This window comes from Pinus tabuliformis, chromosome 9 (genome assembly GCF_031772625.1).
Source record: "Pinus tabuliformis cultivar Carrire ecotype Pingquan chromosome 9, CPIR1, whole genome shotgun sequence".
Classification (NCBI taxonomy): domain Eukaryota; kingdom Viridiplantae; phylum Streptophyta; class Pinopsida; order Pinales; family Pinaceae; genus Pinus; species Pinus tabuliformis.
This window is the reverse complement of record NC_142307.1, coordinates 498,734,008-498,761,062: the sequence shown is the minus strand read 5'-3', so window position 1 is coordinate 498,761,062 and position 27,055 is coordinate 498,734,008. Positions and strand designations below refer to the sequence as shown.

The window sequence follows — 27,055 nt, the reverse complement described above, 5'->3', positions numbered from 1 at the left end:
TCTGTTCCAGTGAGGAACCCCTTTCGTTTCACGCGAAAAGGTTTCCGGTAGCCCTAGCTGCGTCATTTTTCAGATCGGGAGGTATACAGTGTTTTTTTTGCAGTTTACTGTTAATTTCTCTCTGCTTATTTCGGTCTCAGTTTATTTAGCCTTTTTTTTTAACCGGATCTATACCTTTCATTTCTGCGTATGCTCTTTGCCCTGCGACTCTGTGCGATCTGGGCAAATCAGAAACAGAAAGGAAGGATTTTTCTCATGCGTATGCTCTTTTCCCTGCACTTTAGTGTGATCTCGGAAAATCAGAAACATTGAGAAAAATATTTAGTTTTTCGGCTAAAGCTAACCTTGAGATTTTTTTTTAAAATTTCTAGTTTTTTGGCTAAAGCTAACTTCGAGCCGCAAGGTTCGTTTTTCTTTGCATATTCGTGTTGGGTTTTGTGTTTTGTGTTTTGTAGGAAAAAAGAGCTTTCTCAAGGCAAGCACGCAAACCGAGGCCCCCCCCTCTCTCTCTCTCTCTCTCTCTCTCAAATTTTTTGTATAGATCAATTGGTTCAAAGCTATTTTTAGAGAGTAGAGGTCTTGGGTTCAAGTCTCCATTTTGTGGGGGCGGATTTTTTCATTCCCGCACATTCGCGCACTTTGCCGGCAACGTCAACAATTTTTTTTCAAAAAGCCATAACTTCTTCATCCGGAAGCCTTTTTCAGAGCCGTTTTTTTTAAAACCGCCTATTTTTTCGAGATCTATCCGTTGGTACACTTACTTTCAGCATCTTCAGCTTCAGTTTTTTAAAAAAAAATGGAAAGTCCATGCCAAGTCATTCTTGACAGCACTAACTACTTCCAATGGGTAGAATACATGGAAGATTTACTTAGAAGTAAAGGTCTCTTCAGAATAGCCACAAACCAAGAGAAGAAACCAACAGATGAAGACAAGGCGGCAAAATGGGAAAATAGACAAGATCAAGCACGTGGTTTGATAGGGATGTCTATTTCTCCTGATCTTAGATTCCACATTGCAGGACTTGAGACTCCTCATGAAGCATTAGAAAAACTTGCTAAAGTTTTTGGGATTAAAAATGAAATTAGAGCCCATCAACTTGAAAATGAACTGCTTACTTTGGATCCTAATAATTTTTCTTGCATTGAAGATTTCTTGTCCAAATTCAAGACCCTTAGATATCTCTTGGAAGGTGTTAAAGTTAAGAAAGATGATGGTAACCTTATTTATTCCATCCTTACTAAGTTGGGACCAGCCTACTCTGTATTTGTTTCCACTTTCCATTCTACAAGGGAAGCTTTCATTTGTCAAGGACAAGAATACAAGGCCCCTTCCTTTGACTCCTTTTGTGATTCCTTAATAAGAGAACAAGAAAAACTCTTACACCTTGGTCTTCTTAATCTTGGAAACTCTTCCACGAAAGCGTTAGCCGCCCAGCAGCAACCAAATTCAAAGAATCCTAAGAAGTCATATCCTCAAAAGAATGGTCCTAAACCATCTCAGCCTCAAAATGAAAGATCATTTCAGCAAAATGATAAGACCAATAAAAACAAATGGAAGAAGACTGATAGACATTGTAACTTTTGTAATCGAGATGGCCACTTAGAATCTAAATGCTTTAAGAAGATGGAAGCCTTGGAAGCCGCAATGAAGAAACATAACATCCATCTGGAGCCTACTTCAACTTCAACTTCCGGAACGGCACTTTCTGCATGTCATCGTCAATCATCTCAGTCTGGTTATGCATTAAATGTATCTTCTTCTTCTTCTCATTCTCATGAGTGGCTCATTGATTCTGGAGCCTCTTGTCACATGGCCAAAAACCAAGCCATGTTTTCTTCTTTAAATGATTGTAACACCAAAAATATATATATTGGTGATGATAGATCTCTTAATGTTGTAGGGACTGGAACTGTTCATCTAGACAATGGTCAGTTCAATGATGTATTATGTGTTCCAAACTTATCCTGCAACCTTCTATCTGTCTATCAGATAACTCATTCAGGTGAAGGTAAAATTGTTGAATTTTCACCTCATGATGTTGTAATCAAGGATCTAAAAGATCCTAAACAGATTCTAGCTACTGGTCTTGCTGATGATTCCACAAGGTTGTATAAGTTTCACAACTTTGGGTCATCCCATCTTCCCTCAGTATTTGTTGCTCATAATGATGAAGTGAGCAAACTTTGGCATGAGCGATTTGGTCACTTAAACTATCGCTCCCTTCAGCATCTATGTAAAGAAAATATGGTGACAGGTCTTCCTATGGTATCTTGCAAAGATGGTGTTTGTTCCGGATGTGTACTCGGAAAACATCATCGGGACAGTTTTGACAAACGTGCCTCTTGGCACGCCTCAGCCCCTTTACAGCTTGTGCACAGTGATTTATGTGGTCCTCTTCCTGTTGCTTCATTCTCTGGCTGCAAGTACTTCTTAACTTTCATTGATGATTTCTCCAGACGCACTTGGGTATACTTCTTAAAACTCAAGAGCGAAGTATTTACAACTTTTTTGGCCTTCAAAGCATTTGTTGAAAAACAATCTGGACATCAAATTCTTAAGCTAAGAACTGATAATGGTGGAGAATATGTTAAAAACGCATTCATCAACTTTTGCACCGAAAATGGAATTCAAATGCAACATACTGTTCCATACACTCCACAACAAAATGGTGTAGCTGAAAGGAAAAATCGCACCTTAAAGGAAATGGCTAATTGTATGCTGCAATCTAAAGGACTCAGTCTTAGTTTTTGGGCCGAAGCAATTAATTGTGCAAATTATATAATCAATCGCACTCCTACTAAGGTTCTAGAGAATATCACTCCAGAAGAAGCTTGGAGTTCCATTAAACCAGATGTAAGTCACTTTCGTGTGTTTGGAAGTGAAGCATGGGCCCATATTCCAGATGAAAAGCATAAAGCTTTAGAACCTAAGAGTGAGAAATGTACTTTTGTTGGATATTCTGAAGATGTAAAAGGTTATAGACTTATTCCATTTAAGTCCAAAAATGTTATCATTAGAAGAGATGTAAAATTTGATGAAAATAAATCGGCCTGCGAGCCTAGTCCGGCGGATGTGCCACCTCTTCCTATCTCTTCTATCTTTGAAAACATTTCTTCTTCTGATGATGAAAGCGAGGATGATAATCCTCCCCCACCTTCTCAGGATCCTCAACTTCCAAGATGGGTCCGTGCTACTCGGGATGCAGCAGGTGATCTTGCCGGTGATCCTACAGATCAGCGACGTACACGTTCTCAGTTTGAAAGAGCCTCTTCTTTACTGGCTCAAGCTCCAGTAAATCATGATCCTGACACTTTTGCAGAAGCTTCAGGCCATCCACATTGGGAAGCAGCTATGAATGAAGAATATCATTCATTGATGACAAATGATACATGGGATCTTGTTCCTCTACCAAAGGGACGCAAACTTGTTAGATGCAAATGGGTTTACAGAACCAAGTATGGACCAGATGGGAAAGTTGATAAACATAAAGCTCGTCTAGTTGCTAAGGGCTTTTCACAGGTTGAAGGCATTGACTACACTGAAACCTTCTCTCCAGTTGCCAAAATGAACTCTATCCGCCTTGTTCTTTCCCTTGCTGCCTCTTTAAAATGGGAAGTCCATCAAATGGATGTTAAATCTGCCTTCTTGCATGGGGACTTGCAGGAAGAAATCTATATGGAACAACCCATTGGCTTCATACAAACAGACTCCAGCCTCGTTTGTCGACTTAAGAAATCCCTTTATGGCCTCAAGCAAGCTCCTCGGGCTTGGTATGCCAAAATGGATAGCTTTCTTTTAGAATCTGGCTTTTCTAGGTGTCATTCTGACAATACTGTCTACACCAAGAAAGTGGGCAACTCTCTTATCATCCTTGTTCTTTATGTTGATGATCTTATTCTTACTGGTAGTGATCCCAACCTTATAAACCATGTGAAGTCCAGCCTTAAAAAGAAATTTGAAATGACAGACTTAGGACACTTACACTATTTTCTCGGTCTTCAAGTCTTGCAATCCCAAGAGGGTATTTTCCTTTCCCAGTCCAAGTATGCTTGTGATATTCTTCGTCATTTTCACATGGAAGACTGTAAGCCAGCCCCTTCTCCCTTTCAGTCTGGAGTCAAACTTTCAGTCTCTTGTACTTCTCCTGAAGTTGATGCTACCTTATACCGTCAACTTGTCGGAAAACTCTTGTATTTAACCCATACTCGTCCTGATCTTTCCTTTGCTGTTGGCCTTGTTGCTCGTTTTATGCAAAACCCCCGTGAAAGTCATTGGAAAGCAGCTAAAAGAATACTTCGTTATGTTCGAGGTACAGTACAGTTTGGGATTCATTACAGTGCCAAAGCAGCTCCTCTGTTAGTTGGTTTCACTGATTCTGATTGGGCTGGTGACCTTGATGATCGGAAGTCTACTGCCGGTTATGTCTTCACTCTTGGTTCAGGACCTATTACATGGGCTTGTAAGAAACAGGCTGCCATTTCTCTTTCGTCAGCAGAAGCAGAGTATCGTGGTGCCGTGGAAGCTAGTAAGGAAGCCTTGTGGCTTCGTCAGATCCTATCAGAGTTTGGCTTTGAGCAGCAGCATCCAACCACACTTTGGTGTGATAATCAAAGTGCCATTCAGCTATGCAAAGATCCAGTCCAGCATCAGCGCAGCAAACACATTGAACTACACATGCACTTCATCAGAAAGCTCATTCATGACCATGTTCTTGAAGTGCAATATTGTCCAACAGATGATCAGGTTGCAGACATCTTCACAAAGGCTCTCACAGAGGCGAAGTTCACTAAACTTCGATATATGCTTGGAGTTCAGGAAGTTGTCACTAAGGGGGGATAGGCTCTAGTGCCTCCTTCCTTCTCCTATTGTGTCATATTTGTAAATCCTTCAATCCTATCCCAAGTTGTTCTTAAGGGGGGATGTTAGGATATTCCGACACATAGGATATAGTTAAGTTCAACTTGGTCTAGTATAGAGTTAGGTTAGAGTTAGGTAAAGTGTGTTTCTTTACCGTTGTACATTTTGTAACTTACAATCCGACGGTCACGATATGTAGTGATCCGACGGTTCACTCTCACCTCGGTATTACCGACACTTGATCCGTGGCTTGACACCCGATTGGTCCATGAGTTCTATTTAAAGCGCATGGAGGGTCATTGTTCGGGTAATCCGTGCATGAGAGAAGCTTATGTAAATTTTCATTCTTTGATTAATAAATTGTCTGTAGTACCCACGTTGGGACAGGCCGTGGACTGTTTCCCTCCTTGCACTCTGAGGGTTTTAACCACGTCAAAAATACTGGTGTATTGATTTGAGATCTGGTTGTGAGCGGTGTCCTTTTGGTATTCTTTCTGTGGAACTTACCCTGTAAATTCCTACAATCATCAACCAACAAAGTTTTTACTCTATTTCTATTTTCTCATCATCTTTCTTCTACCCAGATTCCACACCTTGCAGGGAATTGTAATAAGTGATGCCAGTAATGATGAGTTTTGAGTATGTAACAGGCCTAGGATGTTGGGACTCGATCAACAAACGAGTACATCTTGGGGTGTTTTTTTATCTGGTTAATTATCCCTTCTTTTTCAGAGGCAGATAATTTTTTGGGTTTTCTCACTCACTTTTTACCCCAAAGCCAGGGTGACGGTTTGAAGGTTGAGCCCCTAACACATCTTAGTGTCTAGAGTCGATGTATATTACCATACTAGATCACACAAAAAATTTCGTAGAATTTGGTTAGGTCTAGTAGTCATTTTTTAAATTTTTAGATTTTTCGCACTGTGGAAATTGCTAATAAAATTGTATTTGTAATATAATAAGTGATGTCTATAGAATTTGTGTGGGGTATGAGTAATGGCATCTGCACCTATCACCATCAAATTTCTACTATGACACTTTGAGAGGTTAAAAATGTGTTTTTAACCATCAAAACCCACTTTTCCTAAGTTTAGTGCGAAATCTGGCAATTAATTAAGCCAAAAATTAAATAAATGGAGAAAAATAAATATCCACACATGCTAAATGTTGTGGAAATGAGGTGGAAAATTATGGAGGAGTTAAAGTGAAGTCCCAAGGTGATATGGACTCCTAAAATCAAGAAAATGACATGTGCTCAAATAAAATTGAATTTTTGGCATTAAAGGAGAAAGTTGTTTACTTGGAAATTCGAATTTGTGAAGTTAATGCACATTTGGGAGGATTTTGGAGAATATTTGGTGGGTATTTTTGTGGAAAATTGTCCCCACATGGGTTACCAACCATATACACTTGTCATTCCATCATAAAATTCGACTTTGGCACATAAGGGAAGAAGAAAATGATGTCCACTTGCCAGAATTCGATTTTTACACTTGGCATTGGAGCTCCATTCAACAAATTCGAATTTCTCCTTGGAATTGTCACCTCATGCCACTTGTTTAATCACTTCTACATTGGGTTTGGCTCCATTGCTACACTTGTCATTTCATTTTTCATTGGGATTGCCTCCCATAGTTCTATTTAAATGAGCCTTTGGCTCTCATATTGCATCTTTAAGACGAGCTACTGGGCTTACGGAGACTCTACTAGATTTTGTAATCATTTTCATATAATAAAGAGACTTTGGGGTACCATTGTGTTGGTGTTCTCCTTCCATTTCTTGAGGTGATGTCATTTTAATTGTTGTGATTTACATTCTACATGTATGTTGGATTATGCTAGTTATCATTTTTCCACTTGTTTGGATTAACATATGCAAGCTACCTTGTATGGTTTTTGGGTTAGAGAAATACTCTAGGAAGAAGAGCACTAGAAGGATTTTGGTGAAATCTCTAGTCTTCTCGTCCATTGTATAATCTAATCCCTTTATGATTGTTGACATCTTTTTCCAAGTGTGTAGAAATCCTTAGATTTGGTTGAAGGATTTACTTTGGTGTGGGGTAACTCTCCAATAAACGAACTAACTCCCAAGATCAAGAATAGAAGGACCCAATCGGTTTGCCTCAAGGATCTCATCAAACGATTTTGAAAGAGGGAGTTTCCTTTCCTCTAGCCTACTAAGATCACCTAAATTTAAATTAAATATTTTTCTTGATTAATATCTTGTGCTTTCAAAGATTTTATTTGCTACCTAGAACATGGTTTTAAATAGACAAGTATGCAGTTCTACTTGCATGTCTTAATCTAGTTATTGTACACTAATTGTAGATTATCATTTTGACTCTTTCATGTCATCTTTCCACTCATTTTGGATCTGTTTCGTAGCCCCTTTTGAGCATATTTGAGACGAAAATTCAAGGAGGCTGTGAATATTTGAGACATCATTTCTCGAAAGGCCGAGTTCTACTTTGAGGGCAGCATCCTTCTCCCACTAGGCTGTGGGCTCGAGGAGGCTTAGACTCTCTCCTTAACGTTGAATACAACTCTCTTTGTGGCTGATTTGATTGTTTCAAATTTGTTTCTTGTATATTCAGATTTTGTCAAAGACTCTCCTGTAGTTGTTACTTAAAGAGATCTAGCCGTTGGAAGTGGCATGTTGTAAAAGTCTCATTTGGTTTCCTTGGGAAGTCTTCTCAAAAGGCTTTTTTTTCTCTCTTTGTAACCAATCTCTAATAAAAAGATTATTTTTTCTTGCGAGGGAGCTTGGGATTTTTCCCATGGTATCTTTTCTCCCCATTTAGAGGGAGGATCATTGCTTCTGGGTGGTCTAATCTCTTAGTTTAGTTACTCCAATTTTCTTTGTTAATCTCCTTGCTAAGCTCATTTGTGCATGATTAGTTTCTTAACATAACACTCACATGCATTCTCATTTTAGCATACATTTGAGAATGGTTTATGTTTTCCATTTCCATTTCTTAAATACTTGTATTGGGCAATCTACTACAACACATGCAATTTTTCTTTTGTCTAACCAATTAGAAATTTTCCTGCACTATTTGGTTTATTTCACCTACTTGTTTAATTACTAACAAGTTATTTAACCATATAAACATTGAAATAAACATTGCAGTCTCAACCATCTACAGATTAATAGCTGAAAGAAATAGACAAACACACAAGGGAAACCGTTATTTTTGGACAATCATCCCTAGAAAAACCCAACTTGGGAAAATCGGTATAGCAGTTTTGAGGGTTTTATTATTAAGCAACTTTTCTTGAGTACACTAGGTGCCAGACTGGCTCACCCGATAGAGAAAATAATCTTCCAGTAATACCTCTCTTCGGAAGTAGATATTCAGAAAGTACGCTCCACGAAACTCTCTCCAGCACCTCTCTGAGGCACTCTGTCATCCCTCCTGGCCTCTGTGTCAGCCTGAAACCCTTTGCGTCAGCTCTCTGAGGCTCTGCACAGCCTTTCTAACCCTTTGTGTCACTTTTGCAGCCTCTGCGTCACTCAGGCAAGCCCTCTGGCCCTCTGTGCTGTCACTGCTAGCCTCTGCGTGGCTCCTGTTGGCTCTAGGTTTGCCTCTCTGTCTATGCACTAGTCTTCCGGCACTATCTCAGCCTCTCTGCCTTGCACTCATTTCCCCTCGCTGCAACTCTGATCACTGGTTCGATTTCTCTTAGCAAACCCCGCTCTAGAAAATCGAACTGACTGAACACTCAGGTGTATCTCCAACTGACCCTCAAGCCTCCTCTTATACTTTTTCTTTTGAGTCTTCAACGCCCGAGATTACATCTCTAATCAACGACTAGGATTAGATTTGGCTTGATCCATGTCATTTAGAACCTTCTAACCCAGTTTTATTTTAATAACCATTAATATTTTTATTTTCCCAAGTTTAGACTTAGGAACCTGTTGACCACTACTGGTCAACTTCCCATGCAGTACACCCTCTTTTCTTGGCAGAAAGGGGTAGCACCTGAGCGACGTGTCTGTGCCAGCCTACAGTCATCAGCAGCTTGATCATTTCAATTGTAAACCCAGTCTGCAATGTATGAATGTAAATAATCTAAGCAGATCAGAGTCATGTATGTAAAATTGCCTAGGTGGACCTAACTTTCTATGATAATCTATGTCCCGGAAGGTTTTTCGTCTCACCGATCCATGGATCGGCAGAGTTTTCCTTCAAACCTGACCCCAAAGCCGGGATGGATTTTGTCATTAGAACTTTAGGAGAATCCTAGCGTGTTAATCTGCTAGATTATAGTTGTGTCGCAGAACTGGGTGATTTATGAGGGTCTGTGTTAAGTGGGTTTGTCCCCTTGAGATGTAAAGTTGTAAAAGTCATGATGTAATGTGTCTTGAGGGTCGAAAAATGTTTTAAATCCCCTCGTGAGTCCTAAGTCCTAGGTCCTAGGTGATGTTTCCAAAGGTTTTGGTTCGATGATCCATTTAAAAAATGAAATAAAATAATAAAATAAATAAAAACTAAGAAATTTAAAAATTTAAAAAATGAAATAAATAAAAAATAATAAAAAAAAAAAAATTAAAAATTTAAAAATTTGAAAAATAATAATAAAATAATAAATAATAAAAAAATTTTAAAATTTTAAAAAATGAAATAAATAAAAAATTAATTGAATAAATCGACGGATGAGATCAAGAGATGTCTTGATCCTCATCAACGGTCGAGATCATTTCTACATGGATCACTCGAACTAGCCGTTGGGATCATTTCCTTTATATAGGGTCTTAGGGGGTCATTTCAGATCATCTGATCTGTGAGTCTGCACTGAAAAGCTCTCTTGTAAATCTGATTTTCTGGTTAATAAAAAGACTTTGGGGTTCAAACTGGCTGGTGTTACTCTCCGGAATTGCTGTGAGATCTTTAATTTTATGCATATTTCAGTTTTTTTCAGCCATTAATCATAGCTTGTTTTAGAGTAGTGTGAGCACAGGTACCTTGTTCACCTGCTAGGGTTTGAGGGCTGCTAGGGTTTCTGAAATAATGGCAGGTATCTCCATTATTTCCTGAGATCTAGCATTTCTCTCTCTCTCTCTGCTGATGGTTGCTTGAGATGTGCAGGAGAACTTTTTTCGAAGGAAATTTTGTGGGCGTTCGGGGAAGTTCTCGGCTGAACCAGCCAACTCCCGCAAGCACTTTCTGTGCAGAGCCCAGCTGATTGTTCCCTGGGTTAATCATTTAAAGTTTCTTTTCTGTTTTACATTGAGAGATTTTCTTTCTGTTCACAGTGAAGTTCAAAATTTCTGATATTCTGAAAATATTCCTGTTCTTATTTTGTTGAATCTGGCTGAAAGGGGCCACAATCTGTAAATTATTAAGCTGTTTTAGGGTTTTGATTTTGTTCGCTGCAAATTTTTGTGATTTTAGGTTAGTTTTCGAGCAGTTTTGCTTTAAAATTTCGTGCATTTGCCGGGTTTTGTTTTCCCTCTTGCAGGATACAGACCTGAGATGAGATCTGGAAGAAAAACTAAGTTTTGCAGGGTATACGGAAAGTCATTTTGTCTGCTTGCGTGGAAAAAGAAAAAACTGTGCCATCCACCCAAAAAAATTGTTGATCTAAAAAACTATACTTGACAGCCTGCAAATATCTCATGCAAATTGTGGTCAAAGTCATCCGCTGCCCCACACCATACTCCTCAGAGGCAAGCTTTTAAACTTCTCACCTCTCTGATCAAGTGCCTCCACCTGCAAATCGTTTGGGTAAACGATCATCCTGGAGCCTGGTCACGTCATTTACGTTCATTTCTTTTGAAACCCTCCGCGCATCTTTACGATTCCAAGGGCCCTGTCACTGGACCTCAAAGCCGTCGTTGTTTGTTACACTTCATGGTTCCCTATTTGCTAGCATCGAAACAGAACTCACGCGCAGGGTTTCAAAAAATTTCCTTACGGACCAGACGCTTCATACATTCGATGGATTGATTTACTGTGAAATGAGCAGGCATCAGAACGCAAGCTTGATACATTTCGATTCACATTTTCTCCGAATTTCATGTCTGGTTCAAATCGTTTGATTTCGCAGTTCATCAATTTAGTATTAACGTCCAGAAAAAAACGTGTTTTGGCCCACCTCTGCCATTCTCCTGCGGATTTAGCATCGATCGCCAGGCAGCATCCAAATCGAAGTCATTCGCTGCAGAAATTCCTCAGGTAAGTATAAACTTGCTGGATTATTGCCGTCGACAGTGTATTTGCCGCCGCAACCGCTAGCAAATCGTTCAGAAAACGCTGGTATATCCTTCTTCTTTTCCACGTAAGGTCCTCAGGTAAATTTATTTTTGTTTATGCGTTTGCGTAGCAGGTGAATCGAACGTTTTATGGTCATATGGACGTATTGCGGCTAGGTTTCTTTGAGATGCTCGATTTCCCAATTTTTAACTATAGCTTCATGCGTTTTTTACTTTTTGGTTCTTCGATTTTTTCATAAATTCGTAGATTTTATAATTTTTAAATTAGATTTTAGTTTAGGTTTGTTAGGCGTTATTTCTTTTTATCTTTGGTCATTATTTTTAGGTTTAACATAGTTTCGTTGTATAGTTTCAATTTATTTTCTTTAAAAATCAAAAAACAAAAAATGTTTATGTTTCAGATTTAGATTTTAACTAGATTTTTCAATTTGATCTTAATCTTAGTTTAGTTTTAACTTAGATTTTTGTATTGTATATAGATTTTAGATTTTTTTTTAGATTTAGCTTTAATTAGATTTAAATTTTTGTTTTATTTTTTGATTTTTTGAATAAAAAAATAAAAAAATAAAAAATGAAAAAGATATATTTTAGGTTTATTTTTAATTAGAATTTAGTTTTAGAATTTTAACTTTTTTTAGATTTTTTTATAAAAAATTGAAAAAAGATTTAAAATAAAATAAAAATAAAATAAAAATTTTGAAAAATAAAATTTTGCGGGAAATTATTTCGTGCCAGATTCAGTTGCTTTCACGTCATATCTTTATTGCTGAGATCTAAAGTTTTTTTTAAGCCGAGATGCGAAATTGATATCTGGTTAATGGTTTATGATTCTCGTGGTTTTAAAGCATTCATCCTTTTTTTTTTTTTTTCAGTTGCCGGATATCGTTTTGGTCACATGATTTCGCTGATGACAAATGATTGCTGTTCGCGGTTTATGTTTCTATATCATTTAACAAGTAATCATTGTAATAACATTCTCTTAAGGCACTGGTCTGTTCGATTAATCAAATCATCTTAGTGTTTATCTGAATCGTGTCTCGTGTCTCCCAACCAACTGGTCGACAGTTGGTCTCCATCATCTCACAGGGTCTACCCCCTTTAGCCGCGGGAGACAGGCTTAAACGGAGGGATCGGGGATCAGAGTGACAACCCCCGGTCTGAGCGTTGTCGTGCCAATCTACGCGACAACAGAACCCATTAAAAATATTAATATTTTAATATCTCCTTCACCTGGTAGAATTCCCCAAACCATTTCTGGGTCTTGGAGATCTCATGTGCTTTAGCCTCTCCACCAATTTTCATGGCTAGAGCACATCTGATGCTACCCCAAATCAACACTCCCTCTTAGCGAGGAATGTGCTCCAGTAATACTCCACCACTGAGCATCACCCTAATCATCTGGCACTGGTACCTGTGCTAATGTTTGGCTTTGCTGCCCAACATCCTCTGCACTGCTGCATCCTGTACTGTTGCCCATGGCTCTACCACTGCCACTGCTACATATGTACGACAGCTCCTCTGCATTTGTGTTGTTGCTAGTCCTTCCTCCCAACTTTGCATCTGCATTGCAGCCCTCTCTACTCATGCTGCATTGTGCTACCTATAGCACTACCACTGCTACTGCTGCATTGCAACTCAGTTACTGATACGATGGTAACTAATCTAACCAACTACTGACATCCTTGTCAAGCTAGAAACCATCCTGATGCTGAAGCTCTCTCTACTGCTAACCTGTGCTCCCTTTGCTGCAACAACTTTGTGCCTCTCGCACCGCAGCAAACCTCTATGTGCCTTCCTGCACTGCTGCAACCTCCTCTGTGCCTCTCGCATTGTTGCAACCCTCTCTGCACTGTCAGGGACTACTACACTCTTGCACTGTTCTGCCACTCCATCCGCATCCGCTTCTACCGACATCTGCCATCCTGCTACTGTCACTTTAGGGCTCCCGTAGCCGAATATTATCCAAGAGTTTGGGTGCCTCAAGGATCCTACCCCTCATATCATGTAGTCCTCCTGACTACAGCTCGATGTCTCCCCACCTCTTTTCTAGAGGGACATGACCACTCATGGCACAATCGTCATCATCCTCTACCTCCTTCTCCACCTTCCCTGGCGCTGCCTTAGAGTCACATGCCTCTCCCTTATTCTTCTTCCTAGGACACTGGGTTGCATAATGGCCCAACCCCCCACAGTTGAAGCACTTTATCTTGGAGGTCTTTTTTCTTCCTCTTCCCCTGTTGCCCCACAAATGCCAGAGCTGCATCCTCTTCCTCCTCTTTCTTGACCCGGGCTCCTTTGTTGCTACTTCCCACCTTAGTCAACCGTCTGATCTCTTCTTGGCGAAGAGCTACCCACAGTTCTTCCCATCTTGAAAAGGATGAAAATGAAAATAAAAGGAGAATGTCACTTTTACTTTAAGAATTTAACATTACCATGAGGGAGCATCTGCTATATTTATATTTTTTTTTTCCTTCATTCGTCACCCTAACCCAAGGTGGACCCACCCCCAACAAGCAAACTCACCTAAAATTAAAAAAAAAATTGAAAAAAAATGATTTTCTAAACGCTTTTCCTTAAACTTTTCTGGAAGCGTACGCTTCCTCCTCCGAAGCACCACGCTTCCGACGCCCGAAGCGTCGTACGAAGCGCGCTTTGGCGCTTCCGTACAACGCTTCCAAATTTCCAGGAAGCAGCTGAAAAAGCCGAAGCGGCGCTTCCGAATTCGGAAGCGCCGCTTCCGGCCAAGCTTCCTAGGCGCTTCCGTACGGGACGCGCTTCGGGGCTTGGAACCGTGGGGGGGGGGCTTCGTGCAACACTGGTTTTGCCTCGACAGCAATAACACCCCACCAGCTTCACACTCTGCAATCTGCCCACAACTTCCTATGCCCCACCAACTGAAGAAACTGAGCCTCTTGGCTCTGCGCAATCTCGACAAGGCTGATTTGCTCCCCTGGCCAATTGCGTCACTCCTACCTGGCGGAGTAGGATGACGTGGCTCCTCGTGAGCCTCTTCTGCCTTCCTCTGCCTCTGCGTTGGCCTCTCTCTGGCTCGAACTGATGACGTAGGCCCTCTGCCTCACCCCTTCTCTGTTGTTTTCTGCTTAGGAACAACGTTTGTCACTTGGGACAGTTGTTTCTGCTACAAATTCTCCGACTCAGTTGGTGCCTTCAACTCTCAGGTGATCTACAATCATCTGATACCATGTTGAAATTTCTAAGTCTAACCCGTTGGAAATTTTCCTACACTATCTGGTTTATTTCGCCTACTTATTTAATTACTAACAAGTTATTTAACCATATAAACACTGAAATAAACACAATGCAGTCTCAACCATCTACAGATCAACGGCTGAAAGTAATAGAAAAGCACATAAGGGACACCATTATTTTTGGACAATCGTCCCTAGAAAAACCCAACTTGGGAAAATCGGTGCAGCAGTTCTGAGGGTTTTATTATTAAGCAACTTTTCTTGACTACACTGGGTGCCAAACTGGCTCACCCAACAGAGAAAATAATTGGCCAGTAATACCTCTCCTCGGAAGCAGATATTCTGAAAGTCTACTCCACGAAACTCTCTCCAACACCTCTCTGAGGCACTACATCAGGCCTCCTGGCCTCTGCGTCAGCCTGAAACCCTCTACGTCAACTCTCTGAGGCTCTACACAGCCTTTCTAACCCTCTATGTCACTTCTGTAGCCTCTGCGTCACTCATGTAGGCCCTCTAGCCCTCTTCGCTATCACTACTAGCCTCTATGTGACTCCTGTTGGATCTATGTCTGCCTCTTTGCCTCTGTGTTGGTCTTCCAGCACTATCTCTGCCTCTCTGCCTTGCACTCACTGCCTCTCGCTACAACTTCGATCACTGGTTCGATTTCTCTTAGTAAACCCCGCTCTAGAAAATCGAATTGACTGATCACTCTGGTGTATCTCCAACTGACTCTCAAGCCTCCTCTTATACTTTTTTTTGTTGAGTCTTCAATGGCCGAGATTACATCTCTAATCAACGACTAAGATTGGATTTGGCTTGATCCATGTCATTTAGAACCTTCTAACTTAGTTTTATATTAACACCCATTAATATTTTTATTTTCCTAAGTTTAGACTTGGGAACCCATTAAAAATATTAATTATTTTAATATCTCCTTCACCAAATAGAATTTCCCCAAACCATTTCTGGGTCTTGGAGACCTCATGTGCTTTAGCATCTCCAACAATTTTCATGGCTAGAGCACATCCGATGCTGCCCCAAATCAACACAAACAAGTATTTTATGTTTACTGGGAAACCTTAAACTAGTTTAATTTATCCATCTACTTTGGTTTCACAAGTCCCTTGAGCACATTGCTTTATCATGGTCAATTTATATTATGTGGCATTATCATTATTGTTGGGTCTTTCTTGTGTCACTCCATTGAAGCAATTTGGCATTGATTTCATTTACTTGCAAAGCAACATATTTGGAACTTGTGGAGCTACATTCAGCTAATTGTTTCACTTTCTTTTTCTATTGAAAGATATTGGTATTGTTTATTTGAGCATTGTCTTTTATTTTGAGCACTAATATCAATACTTTCTTGAAAGCAATAGCACTCACTCATGCATTTCATCTAGGCATTTTAGTATAAGAAGGCTTCCAAGCCAGGCCCCAAGCCTCACTAAAATTAACCTCCAAGCATAAGCTTGGTTGATAGAAAGTATAGGGAAAAAGACTTTCTTGGAAAGTTCTTCCATCTGGTATGAAGTAAGGTAAAAGCGTTGTGACCCTACAGTTATGAAGGTGGTTTGTCCCCTTGTAGGAACGAAGGCACACGCTGGCTCGTAAGACTCAAGGGACGGGTATCGTTAATGACACCTTCGTGCCCTCGCCCCCTCTTTCTTACAGTCACCCCAATTTTTACCCTTTGGTAAGAGCTCAAGAGGAGGACTTCTCATTTAGATTAAAAATAACCAAGACTAATTGCATTCAAATCTAGTATAAGTGCATCTCATGCTAATACATCTTATGATTTCACTTGCAATTATCCATTTTACTTGTCATTATTGAATATTTTATGTTGACAAGCATTGTTTCATTTTCCTTTTTCTAGTAGAACACTAATTTTTTTTCCTTTTGCAAGATATCTCTATATGCTTTGATTCAGGCATTGATTATATTTTAAAAGCATTTTATATCTTGTATCAAGTATCATGCTAACATCTTTGTCTCCATTTTAGGATTGCTTTGCTTTCATTTTTTTAAGCATTCTACTTTTGCTTGGAGAAAATATATCTTTCATTCTTGTTGAGCAATTTATCTTAAGGCACTAGTTTTATGGTTTTAATATGTTAATTATTTTATTTCTCATATCATATTTTGCTCATAATTATTAAAAGTAATCCACTTTCACTTTAACATCTCTCCTAGAACCTCACATTTCTTTTATCTTAGTTTTCCATATTAGGGACCACCCCCCATAGCTAACCCAGGAGATAGCTTAAATGGAGAGAGAGGGAATTTAGTGTGACATCCCCTTCTCTTAGTTCCTTGCCACCAACCACACCTTGTGGGGTTGAAGGCTTTTCTCACAGACTTGTAGGTAGGTGTAGGCGGCAGGGTCAACAAAGGCACATAAACAATGCTCTATCTCTAGCAAAAACACCCAGAGTTATGAACATACCTTTTAGGTCACAGTTCTGTGTCTCTTTTCTGATGAATCTTGGCAGCATAGCGTCATGATTTTGTGTCTCTTTTCTAAGGAATCATGAACCTGGTTAGAGCACTGGAACAACCTCACAACAATTGTAAAAAACTGCCTCATTTCTTGCTTTATAATTTTGGGCATACACGGCCTCACTCCAGCTGCATGCCTGGTGTTTCAGCTCTCCAAAACAAGTATGGCAACCCTTCAAACAAGCCACCACAGTGGCTCGACCCTATCTCCAAAGTCACAGAAGATTTCGACCTTCAAAACAAAATATCCTTCCACAAACAAATGCACAAAAGTTTCTCCAAACTCGGCCATAAATAAAAATAATTGGTCTTCCAACATAAGCACAGAACTGTTGTTACGAACTCCTTGATTAGGTTCTTAGCCTAGTCATAGTGAGCTTGGCCCTGGGTATGCCTCTAACTTTTGATGTGATAAAGCCTTGATTTTCATGGAGACTTGTCAACAAGCTTCTTAGTGATTGCATTCTCTCTTGCTTGGGCTTTTCCTCACCTGAGCTTTGATACCATGTTAATTTTAGGATGACATGTTCTTTGGTTAGGACAGTTGCTTCAATGTTCCATATTAGTCCATTTTTCAGTCCATTTCATTTCCATTAGCAATCACATAAAACATGATCACATTGACAGTGATTGAAGAAAGAACATAAATGATAAATGCAGGAGACAAGTCAAGACAAGAGAACACATGAATTTGGTTCAAGCCAAGAAAAAACCCCAAGATGGGGAAAACCCTTGATCAAATCTTCTTATTATCAACTATCAAATGTTCAGTAGAGAGAGAGAGAGAGTACAATAATGCAAAGTCAAAACTAACTTGCTAATTTGAAGATCTAATATCACTGCCTTTAGACAAATAGATGGCCCACTCAAAACTGCGTTTCTGGCATTCTGTCAACAGTAATCAAATTGAGCCCTCTTGAGCTGGAGACAAACTACTGTAGAAGATTGGTCTGGTTAGGGCTGCTTACAGATCACTATTGGCCCTTCTAACTGCTCCAAAACTCCTCCTCTCAACTGCGGCTTTGCTTGACATACAAGATGCTGCCCTTCAATGGCCCTTAGGGTCGTTCTGTACCCAGATTAGGCCTCTCGGCTCCCCCATCTAGGCTAGTACAAACTTGTGGCCCCTAACTGCTCCAAAACTCCTCCTCTCAACTATGGCTTTGCTTGACATACAAGATGCTGCCCTTCGCTGGCCCTTAGGGCTGGTCTGTACCCAGATTAGGCCTCTTGGCCCCCCCATCTAAGCTAGTACAGACTTACGGCCCTACCTGAAGCAACAGTTCATAAATGCGACCTCACAAGGAGAGAATTTATGTTGATTTGTGTAGCTTGGGAGGTACTCCAAGCCCTAGGGCTCAGGGTTTGGAGGGAAAAGCACCACAAGGGCAGTTTGTGGGCTTGGAACCCAAGTATGAGGTTTTGGCACCCATCGTGTTTTGGGGAAAAACCATGATGGGTTCATAGCATGTGATGGATAAGGATGATAGTGCTTAGAAAGATGATTCCAACGCATTGAAAATTGTCCGAATCCGAGTTGTCGTTAGAGAGATATGAATTTTTGAAGTTGACAAATTAATTTGGTTGTCAAGTAGGCCGACTTGAGTGTCACTTCAAGTGAGACGTTGAGCCATTGTATGTGTATAAATACAAGGCGTATTGAGGTCATTTAAGCATCCAGTTTGTGCCAATACATCACCAAGAGGAGCTCTGAAATTTCGTGGAGGAAGCCACAGCAAAAGGAGCCAAGGGACAGCATGGAGGAGCCTAGGAACAGCGTGGACGACTTCAGGTTGCTGTAGGTGACAGCGTGGAAGTCTAGGGCTGTTTTGGGCGTGATTTGGTGTTGTTCTTGGGTGCATTTGCAGGGCAGAAAGGCTGAAGATTGAAGGAGTATAGGGTTGCTGTTTAAAGGGCTGTTTGGTGGAGTTTTGAGGGGGCAGTAAGCTACAGCAGCTGCTGTGCTAGGCCATAGGCCTTAGCCAACAGCTAGGCTGCCTTTAAGAGCTGCGTTTGGGGTCAAACAAAGCTAGAAGGAGCAGCGTAGGGGTGGAGGACCATCTCTAGAGTAAACCGCAGTCTTTTGGAGGGCTGGTTGCTGAGTTGTGTGAAGGAATAGGGCTGTAGGTGATGCCCTAACCAGAAAGCAACAGTGCAGCAGTGCAGTGTGGTGACAGCAGCAGTTTTGGAGGGATGTATTGGGTCAAGGCTTGACCGTGTTTGGATCAGTTGTTGAGCAGCCTGTTGGTGCCATGTAGATGACATTCAGTGGTGGTGAAGTGTCATCTTAGGTGCAGAATCAGCAATGAGTTGATTGGGTGTCATAGAGCTGGTTGGAGGGCAGCGTGTTGGCTACCCAAAGTAGCCCTAGACAAGCTATCTTGAAGGACGAAGAGCAGCTGAAGGTTGGGTGAAGGACGGTGCCGAAGTGCAACACTTTGATGGACTAAAGTTGTTGCTAGCATGGCAGATTGGAGCTCGGGAATTAGGCCTACCCAGAGAGCAGTTGATGAGCCCATGTTCATTGTAGTAGACGTGACTTGCAGCAGTGATAGGAGGCAGCCCTCTTGGAGTCTCGATGTGTAGTGGCCTTAATGGACTAAGGCACTACTAGTGAGCAGTACGGGTCCGACAGACCGGCAGGACAAGATACGACATAGAAGTGTTGCAGCCAAGTTTGTCATTGTATCTTGTAACCATAGACTGTTGTATTTATCAGATTTGGATTAATATAATGAAGATTGGTGATTGTACATATTGTACAATTTTGTTTAAAATTGTGTATATTATGCATATGTGATTTATCATTTACTGCTTTATATTTCTGCTGTGCAAAGTAGTTTATGGTTGAGATTCTCGGTTTGGTAGCATCAGTGTTTTAAGATTCTATCCTAGACCCAAGGTCGTGGAAATTCAACAATTTCTTCCTTAAATTGACCACAAACCAGCCCAAAAACAATACACTAACTTGGCCTGCCTTTCTGCTCCTGAATTCGGACCTGCAAGGACAGATTTACCCATACAAAACTTCTCAGAATTTTCCTCAAGGCCTACAGCTGTCCTTCTGAAGAATCTCGGCCCTGTTGCAGAACTAAAACCCAAAACAAACAGCCCTTCGTCCTCCTCCAAGAGCTCAGCTACGTCAGACATAAATTTGCCTTATAATCAAGCACTTGAATGTGAATAATGAGGTTGGAGGACACATCTATTTATATAAGATAGAGAGGGGTGTCACATGACTAAATAACTCCAAGCTGGCCATGATAATTTGCACGTGTGGGCTTCAGTTCAACAACATATTTCTCCTTGTCCAAATTTACTTTAGTGATCTTTAAATCAATTTTGGTCCTCTCGTAAGGAGGAATTCAATGCAATAATTATCTCTACCAAATGAGTTGTACGAACTTACAGAGTGAAATTTAACCCTAGTTGCCAGTTTTAACACTTTCCTATCAAAAGTCTCTCCCCTCTTTAGTTTTGTCCATAACCGTACCATTCCTATGATAAGAACAAGGGTTTTAACTTGTTAAGAGTAATTGAAGGATTGGGAGAGACTTTAAGAGCATTTCCAGCAAGAAAACTCTTGTGGACTTCATTATCTTCAGTGGGCAGTTTTCTACGGTGATTTTGCATGATAGCCTGATATATAAGGTTGATTTGTGATTTTGCTTACTGTAATCATCTCTGGGAAGTTAATATAAATAAGCTCTCTATCAAAATTGTTGTTTATGTCTATCATTCTAATTTTCTTCATCATTTGATTCTTATTTTTCATGATAACTTGGTATTTTAAAAAAGAAAGTAAATATTCGTTGAATTATTTTTATTTTTTGTATTTTTAGATGCCATGCTTACCTGCTTCATAAAATTTTAAGGACTGTGTTTCCAGGCCATACCTATTTAAATTTTTGTGCAACTTAGCTTCATAATGAAGGGATAATCTTTGTATGTTGCAGCTTTTCAGAACACTCTCGTGCTATATTATTAAAAAAAGGGCTACGTAGTGTCTAGTCCTGTTATTTGTATAGTGAAATTGACTGCACTTGTTGTAAAATTGGCTGCACCTGTTGCCTACCAGGTCCGAAACCTGGTGGCCATAGAACCCTGGATTATAAAGTTGGCTGGGCTTCATGAGACTCATGTGGAGCATTAAATTAGTTCTTTTTTAAACAGATCTAGGCTTCCTCCCAGAAATAGAATTGATGAATTACATCAATAAATCAGAAACTAAATAGGCTTCGCTCAATTCTAGGCATCCTAGGATGTAAAGGTTGGGGAGGGATCAAGGATCACAGATGCACATCCAAAACCACAAGGATCTAGGAGATTGATCATTTAGTTTGAGGCCACACTTGACTATGGAAACAAGGAAGTTAAACTCGGAAGGAAGTGAAAAGTCATTTCACAGATAAGTAGGCCAACAAAGAGAAGAAGAAAGTAATATTCTAATAACAGAGAGTTAAAGGAATATTTACCTTCTGCAAATAAGAATTTTAAACGTTTAAGATACATAGCCAAAGGAGCATAAACCAGAGTTGGTGAACAATGGGTCCAGAAGCAGTGCAAATTCTTTTAACAATCATGCTTTGATTAAGAGATACAAAAGGAGGCAAAATCTCCAACGCAAGTCCAGGCAATTTTTGTCATCTTCTAGAATTTCTAAGCCCATATTTTCACCAGATTAGGAAGATGCCCTTGATCAGATTTATAGGCTTGTTACGTCAGTCAATATCCACTTACTGACAGGGAAAGAAAACCCTTAACAATTTCGTAATACGACTTGAAGATAGGAAGGTAAGAGGTTCAGAAACTCAGAAACAGATGCCTTCATTAATATGGTGAGCTTTATCTTCCGATTCCCCAACAATCTTTTATACCAAACATTCACACTAGCACCACACTAACCTCAGACCTCGTGATCTTTCAGGGGAATAACTTACCTCTACAGTGTCTTGCCCCTTCTCCATTGTAAACATAACTGTGTGGACATCAACAGCGGAGAACTTTGCCTCGATTGAACCCGTCCTCAGCACATTCGTCCACTTTTTCGCTATCTGAATCACCTCATCCTGCACCATTTGTAAATAAAAAATTAAAATCATTTTGATTTTCAAATCATGAAACCCAGAGCTCAAACCAAATCATTGTCCAACCGAAACAAAACTACATATTCAAACCTTCCAACTTAATGCAGAGCATTTACTTCTCCAGTCCTTCACCAACCTATATATATATCAATTATTTCCCTAGGTAATTCCCAGCTTAAATTGAACAAAACCCTTGCCAACCCAGACACAAATTTTCTTTTCAATTACCAATCCAAAAATGAAAAAGAATTCACTTTTTCCGGTCCTTATTTCACCCCAAACAAGTCTATTGCTTTCCCGATCCCTTACCACGCCAGAAAGTATCAATCATCCTATCAAGTCTATCATAAGATATTAGAGATCCAATTATGAGTGAACCCATGGACTGTAAATACACATTCAGACAATCTGCTGAGTTTCAGCCCATAGCACTGTGCATATTCCATTCAGTGAGTTCAGATCAATTCACTTTCTATATGCACATAACCCATATAACAGGCCTCAACCAATGCTCTATGTAATATATACACACCCAGACAGATAAAATTTATTTTCCATTAGCAATCCATAAACAAAAAGAATTCACTTTTTCAAGTCTTTATTTCAACCCAGACAAGTCTTTTATTTTCCCGATCCCTTGCCACGGCAGAAAGTGTCAATGTTCCCATCATTTCTATCATAAGAAATCATAAATCCAACTACGACTGAACCCATGAATTGTAAATACACATACAGACAATCTGCTGAGTTTCAGTGCATAGTACTGTGTATATCCCATTCAGTGAGCTTCAATCAATTCATTTTCTATATGTCATTCTCTATATGCACAGAACTTATATACTAAGTTAGCCTTGATGGGTAGCTCAGTTAATTATTTGGCCCTTTGTAATGAGACCAGGTTCAATTCTCTTTAGGTTTATCAGAGTTCGGCATTGACAGTTAAGTCAATTGAGCGTGAGGCCTTTTCAAGTGAGCTCACTTAAGGGTTGTTCCAAAAGAAAGAAACTGGATAGATAAGATAAGATAAAATAATTGTATTTATGTCTAACTAATGACCACAAGGTAGGTCAAATGGATGGTTGAATATAATGATGTCCATAAAATGCGGGAGAACCAAACAATCTCCTATAAAAAAAAGCATGAATATGATAGCTACAATGCAGGAACATTAAAAATACAATGTACAGATGCCCTGACGAAGAGGATCAAACTCATCTCTCCTGATATCCGATATTGACTGAAGAGCACTGAAAAAAATTCCACAAAATTTGTTGGCCTGATGAAAGGTCAGTGGGAGGTATGGACTGTCCACTAACTCGTTTTCTGGGGAGTTTGTGCAACGCTGAGGTCTGGAGGACCTAGTCCGTCTCCCAGGGACGGATCTGAGATGGTTTAGCTGCTGGGGTCTCGTGTGGCAGGGTGAGGTCCCACGGATCCTCACTGGTCTAGAGTATGGATACGAAACAATAGCGATTGTTCTCTTTGTGCCCCTATCTGAAGGTAGTAACCAAAAATGTTTGTGGGGTTTGGTCTAATGAGAAGCCAAAGAATATGCACTCAGAACCTAAGAGCCTCATAGATATATGGTCAAACATCTCTAATCGAAATACCTGAAAAAAGCTCTGAGAATCTCTGAATAACTAAGTATGTGTAAACAATAATGACATTTCAAGTTAAATCCCATGAGTCGAACCAAAAAAAAAACTTTTATACGAGGTCTCAATCAATACTGTGTATATATTCATCCCCATAAAAACCTCAATCAATGGTTAATGTTTATGTTCTCAGTAAATAAACTAGAATCCGAAAACTGGGAAAGAAAATTCTTAATGTATATATACACATATCATTGTATACAATTCCATAAACTAGGATTAAATCATATAGCCCGTGCACATAAATCCATACCCTTGTACGAGGCATATCTAAGCGTAACTTGACAAAGCCAAAAGAAGGGCCAATATGTCTCTTGAGCATCTCGGACTGGATCTGAGCAGGATCCATCCCTGTGATATCCGGAGGGGGGTCAAATGGTGGTGGGCTTTTTGATTTGGGCTTGCCCCATTCTTTCCATTCTTCGTCTTCTTCATCATCAACCACATCGTCTAGCTCGTCTGGAATGTGGATCGGCTTCTTCGCTTCTGCAGCATTCTTGAATTGTGTAGTCAATTGCACCAGCAGCAGCGATGACATATACAGAAAGAATGTGAACTTCATTGTCATCCGTGTGGCAGATCTACAGTATCAGTGGCACCATCGTGATATATCCACGCTAAATTATATCTGGAGCTCATGTGATATATACATGCATCGTTTTGGGTCAAAGGGTGCCAGCAAACTGGGCATGATATTGGTTGATGTGATACCTCCGTGTTCATTTTTCTTAATGCATTTTGTTTAGAATTTGGAAAGCATTTTTTATATATTTGTAAAACTTATCATAGTTGTTAATGTCAAATCAGAGTAGTGAGTACAGTTATTTCTAGTTGCTATCAGTTAATGCAGTCTTACTCATTATTCTTATTCAAAGAAAATCAGGCCACCTGAAATAATCAACTGATAATCCTCACTCTTGACACCTGCCTCTGGATCCAAGCCCATGTAGAAACCACTTGTTATTCCCAAAAAGAATATAAAGTTATATTAGAAATCTCTTTTTAATTTTGCAAAAATGAATTTTAGTTGAAATAAGCTAGACCAATTTTTTTTATTTTTTTAATCATATCATAATTTTCTGTTATTATGTATTTTTGAAATTTTTTACAGGTTCCAGTAAAAATTTATAATTCTAACAAATATCTATAGTAAATGAATTTAGCTTTTTTGTAAATGTATTTAGATTTTTTTGGGAAGGAAAAACGCTTACAGAGTTCACTTATGATAAGTTGATGTTATTATGTATTTTTTATAAAGATTACTATAACCAGATTTCCATAGTAATAGTAAATGAACTTGGCTTTTTTTAAATGTATTTAGATTTTTTTGGGAAGGAAAAACGCACCAGATTTTTTTATAGAAAATTCATTATGAGTTCACTTATTATAAGTTAATGTTATTATGTTTTTTTATAAAGATTTCTATAGTAATGGTAAAAAATGCACGAGATTAAAATTTATTATATGAGATGATATTTTAGTGTATGGAGTATGTCTTAAAATTGTTTATGTTTGGTTAAAAACAAGTTAAAGGCCCAAGAACCAAAGGCATCTGGCACCCTTAAGGACTACCAGTGGGCCCTTACAGACCACTAGCAGGTTATTTCAGGTGGCATGGTTTTCCTTGAATAATAGGGATGAGTCAGCTGGTGATGAATCAGCCTGCATTAGCAGATAACAGGTAGACCCTTACAGACCACTAGCAGGGTATTCCAAATGGCATGGTTTTCCTTGAATAATAGGGATGAGTCAGCTGGTGATGAATCAGCCTGCATTAGCAGATAACAGCTAGAGATGACTGTCCTAACAGTGGGTTTGACAACTTAGTTATGATAGGAGTTATGATAGATTTTCCTTGAATAAGAATGATAAGTTAGCCTGCATTCGGGAATAACAGCTAGAAATGACTACCTTCACTACTGCTTTGACCACTGAATTATAATAAAAAAAATTATTTGTAAAAAATATTCTCTAAAACAGAAAAATTATATACAGATAGCAGAGAAATAAGACAATTAAGAAGTTGCATCTACTCCATCTCCTAATAAAATAGATTGTGCGTCATTAATACTGCAAAGGACCAAAAAGAAAGGTCGCTATATAAGTGACGCCAAGAGGACTAATAGAGCAAGATGTTTATAAGGACCAGCAAAACATGCAATAACCAAAATTAACTTCGGCTAATGTCCACTTGAGTTCAAAATAGAGAGGTGTCTGAGCTCTGGAGCACGTCTGCAATCAAATAAGAAGTTGCATCTACTCCATCTCCTAATAAAATAGATTGTGCGTCATTAATACTGCAAAGGACCAAAAAGAAAGGTCACTATATAAGTGACGCCAAGAGGACTAATAGAGCAAGATGTTTATAAGGACCAGCAAAACATGCAATAACCAAAATTAACTTCGGCTAATGTCCACTTGAGTTCAAAATAGAGAGGTGTCTGAGCTCTGGAGCACGTCTGCAATCAAAATTTTGAAATGCATTGTACCGGCGTGGCATTGGGGGGTTTTGACAAATTATCAACCACCCAAATTTGAGACTTGTAAATGTGTGTAAATTGGATGTGTTTAAAATTGGACTTCAATGCTTTGATATGCCTCATCCAATTGCACAGCAACGGAGGGGCAAAATCAGAGGGATTAATAATCCACTCTATTGAAACTTCGGAGTCTCCATAAACGAACAGTGTCCAGACCGATCTTTTTGGTACAGCGTAGAAAACCCCACAGAGCGGTGATTTCGGGCCATTTGAACTACGATGTACAACAGAGGCCGAGGTTGATATTCCGGTCATAGTTTAACCAGTTTACAAATTTTCATGGATAATTATGGAATTTTAGCAAAATTTTGATAAAATTTCGCAGAGATTTTTGTAAATTTAAATTTCATCGGTCAAATTTCAAGATTTTGAGCGCTCCTAATTTTTAAGGTTACTTAATATATTTCCACTCTAAAAACAATAAAAACATGATTCAAACCTTAGTTTAAAAAAAACCAAATTCCAATTACCGATGATAACTGATATGGTCCCTTAAAACAATGTGTACCCCATCCACGGCCCAGATGATTCATAGCGCCTTCCAAGAAACTTGCAAGGAAATTGTTTATACAGTCGATGTACTCATGGAGCTTGCAATGCGTATAATCGCCGGAAGGACCAAATTCTTCAAAAGAGGCACATATATTATGACAAGTATTACTAATATCCAACTGTTAGGTCTCAAAAATGATGGTGTTTCGTGCTTGCCAATTAGGACCATGGGAACCTTTCTTTGAAGATTATCCCGATACTATGCCTTTGAAAATCAAGATTTTTGGCTGGATCGTGTTGTAAATGCAGTCAGATTTATAAAATTGAATTTTATTAAAATTCTGAATGATTTTATTTTGAGTAATTTTTTTTACTTATTAAAAATTAAATAAAATTTAGAGGCTATGGGAGGAAGAGGTATATTTATGGAGCTTAGTATGTAGGATAAATAATTAAACTGAACTATATGTTTTTTATTAAGGGATTTATTTAGTC

General features: G+C 39.3%; 1 protein-coding gene across 2 annotated transcripts in view; it reads right to left on the bottom strand.

Moving 5' to 3' along the window:
- The window catches only part of LOC149149398 (uncharacterized), a 103,007-nt gene extending 78,847 nt beyond the window's left edge, over nucleotides 1-24,160 (bottom strand). Inside the window, exons 1-2 of one of the 2 annotated variants that reach the window (XM_089439595.1) lie at nucleotides 23,782-24,160; nucleotides 21,727-21,855 (exon numbers count right to left, since the gene is read on the bottom strand). In XM_089439595.1, the coding sequence (XP_089295721.1) occupies nucleotides 21,727-21,855; nucleotides 23,782-24,096 (444 nt within the window). In that variant the 5' untranslated portion in view covers nucleotides 24,097-24,160. The remainder of the gene's footprint in view (nucleotides 1-21,726; nucleotides 21,856-23,781) is intronic. The other variant, XM_089439594.1, reaches the window with a different exon arrangement.
- Nucleotides 24,161-27,055: the final 2,895 nt, after the last annotated feature.